Source organism: Octopus bimaculoides, chromosome 2 (genome assembly GCF_046866305.1).
Source record: "Octopus bimaculoides isolate indiv1 chromosome 2, ASM4686630v1, whole genome shotgun sequence".
Lineage (NCBI taxonomy): Eukaryota > Metazoa > Mollusca > Cephalopoda > Octopoda > Octopodidae > Octopus > Octopus bimaculoides.
In genome coordinates, this window is record NC_142929.1 from 158,624,362 (window position 1) to 158,627,863 (window position 3,502).

Consider the following 3,502-nt stretch of genomic DNA (forward strand, 5'->3'; position numbering starts at 1 on the left):
TTACATTCCATTTTTATTCTTTAATATTCTCTTAACTTTTTTTTAATATTATTTTCATCTCACTCTTTATCCCCCTCGTTCTCTCTGTGAAAGAGATTAACCGTTGATATGGTGAATAAAAGTGATACAATTTTCTCAATTTTTTCTTTTTACTCACCTATATATTCTTGGCAAATACTTTCTATTTTGTTTTATTACCACTTCTCTTACGTTTGAGGTTTTCCTTATTTTGTGTTTTGTTATGGAGCAAATTTTGTCTGTGATATCGTAATTTGTTTTGCGCGTTATTTTGCTAGTTTTTTTTTTCTTCTTGTTTCTTCCGGCTGTGGCTGAGTAGCAGAGATGCATGGATCAATAACACTAACATGATCATTGTGGGACACTCCTGATTCTTCCGTATATCAAATTACCCATGTCGACCAGCAACACCCAATAAAGTGGTGACGTTCTCAGATTGCAAATGATGAGATGATTAATAAAACTCAGAAAACAAAAAGATTAAGAAGATAGAGAAAAATACAAATCAAGCAAAATATGTTAACAATCAGAAAATATTGCATGGAAAATAGAAGGACAAAAAGAAGCAAAAAAGGAAAAAGAGCGAGAAGGAAAGAAATGTGTTTATCTTTTCGCCTCTTAAATATGGAAATACATACTATTGAGATAGTGGTATGATAATGATGGAAATATTGGTGCCAATGAGAGAGCTATTATATGATCGTTCGACCTGTCTCAAATAGTGGTTTAATCACTCTGAAATCACACCCTATCGCCTTTAAAAATAAGGAAATAAATGTTTGCGATTTCGTTTAAGAAGCTCTGTGGCGGAAATGACGACGATGGTCGATTGGCAGAATGGTTAGCGCGTCAGATAAATGTCAACGATAGTTTAATTTCAAATCAAGGAGATCGTCTGCTAAATACAGCAGTGAAATTCCTTCAAAGTAAATACTGTAACCTTAGCGTACTAGAAACAACAGCGAAATCTCTTTCGCATCAAACATCCTTGGTACAGTTGTGCTGTAGTGGTGCCGGGGCATTATTAGTGCGAGTCAAACTATTCAGCACTGGAAGTGCCGACAGCCGAAAATGTGCGAGATGCGTGCAAGAGCACGAAGTCTTCCTCTACACCATCTTTCACTGTATTTGCATTATCAGCTTGTGAGCTTGTATTGAATAACTGCTGTCATATGTAGGACAAATCTGGCTGTACACCGAGTCTATAATAAAGATGATGCACCATTTTCCTTTGGCAGGAAAAATCGGCAAATCTTGCGCTGCTTATTGGTTGTGACGAAAGACTTTGTATGGCGGACTCATCTGAAAGGTTTGATGCGAGGAACCTCTTCAGAATCCATTAGAAGAGGAAGCTGAGGTTAATGAGTGTAATCTGCCATCGAGTGTATTTTTCGGAAAGAGAATTCGAATGGGAAATATGTTGACTAAACGGGTTTATTCTGATCATATATTTCTAAGTAAGAGAAAAGAAATTGGGAGAGTGCACTTTAGATGACTGATGGATTTCCCAAAATTACACTAGTTAGATTTATCACGGTTGAGCGATATTTGGATGACAACGTCTATATCGTTCGTTATGTATTCATTAATGTTGATTTCTTTTGATCGCTGTAAACACCACCTTTTATACGCCGCATTTGCAGTAATTCATCCTTTGATATTATTCTCAATGTCTTGGGCCCCTGTGGTCAATTAAAGTAACCATCATCATCATTGATATTATTATTGTTGTTAGCTGGTAGAATCATTAGCATGCCGGATAAACTGTTTAGCGGCATTGCGTCCTTCTTTACTTTCTGAGTTCAAATTCCGCCGAAGTCGGCATTCATCGCTACAGGGTCGATAAAATAAGTTCCAGTTGAACACTGGGAATGAATGTAATAGACTTGCTCTCTCTCGAACTTGCTGACATGGTGTTTAAATTTCAAGCAATTATTATTATTATTATTGTTTTACTTCTCAGAGCACTCGGTTTTGTTTGCTCTAGTAGATTCAGTGAGAGCGGACAACAGCTCACTGTCAGAGCTCTTACAGGGTCTCTGTCCGGACATTACAAAATTTGATACTTGGTTATTAATTATCGTGGGAGCCTTTCAACATCCAAGAACCAATCTCAAAATCCTAGCTGTCGCCAGCAGAGCTGTTTTGGGGGCTTGCTCTGATCTCGTGTCGATTCCGATTTCCTTGAAATATTTCTCGAAATTGGTTGTTAGTGCTCCGAGTGCTCCTACAACTACTGGAATGACAGATACTCCCCTCATAGTCCATATTCTTGCAATTTCGTCTTTAAGTATTCTGTACTTTTCAGTATTTTCTAGTCCTTTGTCATCTGTACGTGCATCCCCAGGTATTGCAATGTCTATAATTTTGGTTTCCTTTATTCTTTTATTTACCTCAACAATATCTGGTCTCCGAACATCGATTAGGATGTCACATTGGATTGTACAATCCCCCAGTATCTTATATTCTTTGTTTTCGGTGACTCCTGGTTCATGTTCGCACAATTTCCTTGATCTGTCTAGGACGAACTTAGCCACGTTATCGTGTTTGTTTTTGTATTGCTTTTGGGCCAGTTTGCTACATTCACTCACAGTAAGTGAGATTGTTTCGTTTCTGTTGCCACTCATCCTACAAAGGGGAGATTCACTGTTTTTATCTATTTGGAACTTGCTGTGATTAATTCTCAAAACTTGTTCCTGGCATCTGCATAGCAATGCCTCAGTAATCCTTTTAGATCACTTTTTCTTAGCCATCTCCAAGTCTGGATCTTGTGTTTTCCTTCGATTTCTCTGAGATATTGCTCACGAAGAGATTTCATTTTCCATTTGTTTACTCTTTCTTCGTTATCTTCAATAATTATTATCCGCCTCACTTATTATTATTATTATTATCATTATTATTATTATTATTATTATTATTATTATTATTATTATTATTATTATTATTATTATTATTATTATTATTACTATCTTTGTCGCCAGAGCTGGACGTGTATTTCAGAGCTCCGTAAGTGTGTGCCTTGTTTACCTCCAAAAAGATTGTTATTGTTATATTTTATTGTTATAACGCTTTTTGCTCTGCGGGGCAAAAATCACTCGAAAAGAAAATTAATTTTCCTTTCAAATTTGCAAAATTTAATAAGACATCGTCTTTATTAGCAAGTCAACAAGCGAGGGAAGTGGGAGGAGATGTAGAACGCGAAATTGTCTTTTGCCGTCACTCGCCCCTACTCACTCTAGATGTAAATGATAGTGGTAGTAGCAGGAGGAGTAGCAACAGCAATGACAACAACAACAACAACAACTGCAGTGGAAGTGTCAGGAGTAATGAGAATTCGAGCAAGGAAGCACGAAGCATAACCAGCAGCCAATTGTGCAAGGAAAATATCACCACCACACAAGTCAGTAACATTTCGAACAAAGAAAGAAAAGGTTCAAATGGAAATAACATTTCCTTCGCAAAAGTTACAAATAAGTCTGAAATT

At 36.8% G+C, this 3,502-nt stretch overlaps 1 protein-coding gene across 1 annotated transcript; it reads right to left on the minus strand.

The window, feature by feature from the left end:
• Nucleotides 1-2,111: 2,111 nt before the first annotated feature.
• On the minus strand, nt 2,112-2,645 carry LOC149137272 (uncharacterized). Its single transcript, XM_089339161.1, has one exon. The coding sequence runs from the start codon at nt 2,643-2,645 to the stop codon at nt 2,112-2,114; it is 534 nt and encodes a 177-aa protein (XP_089195287.1).
• Nucleotides 2,646-3,502: the final 857 nt, after the last annotated feature.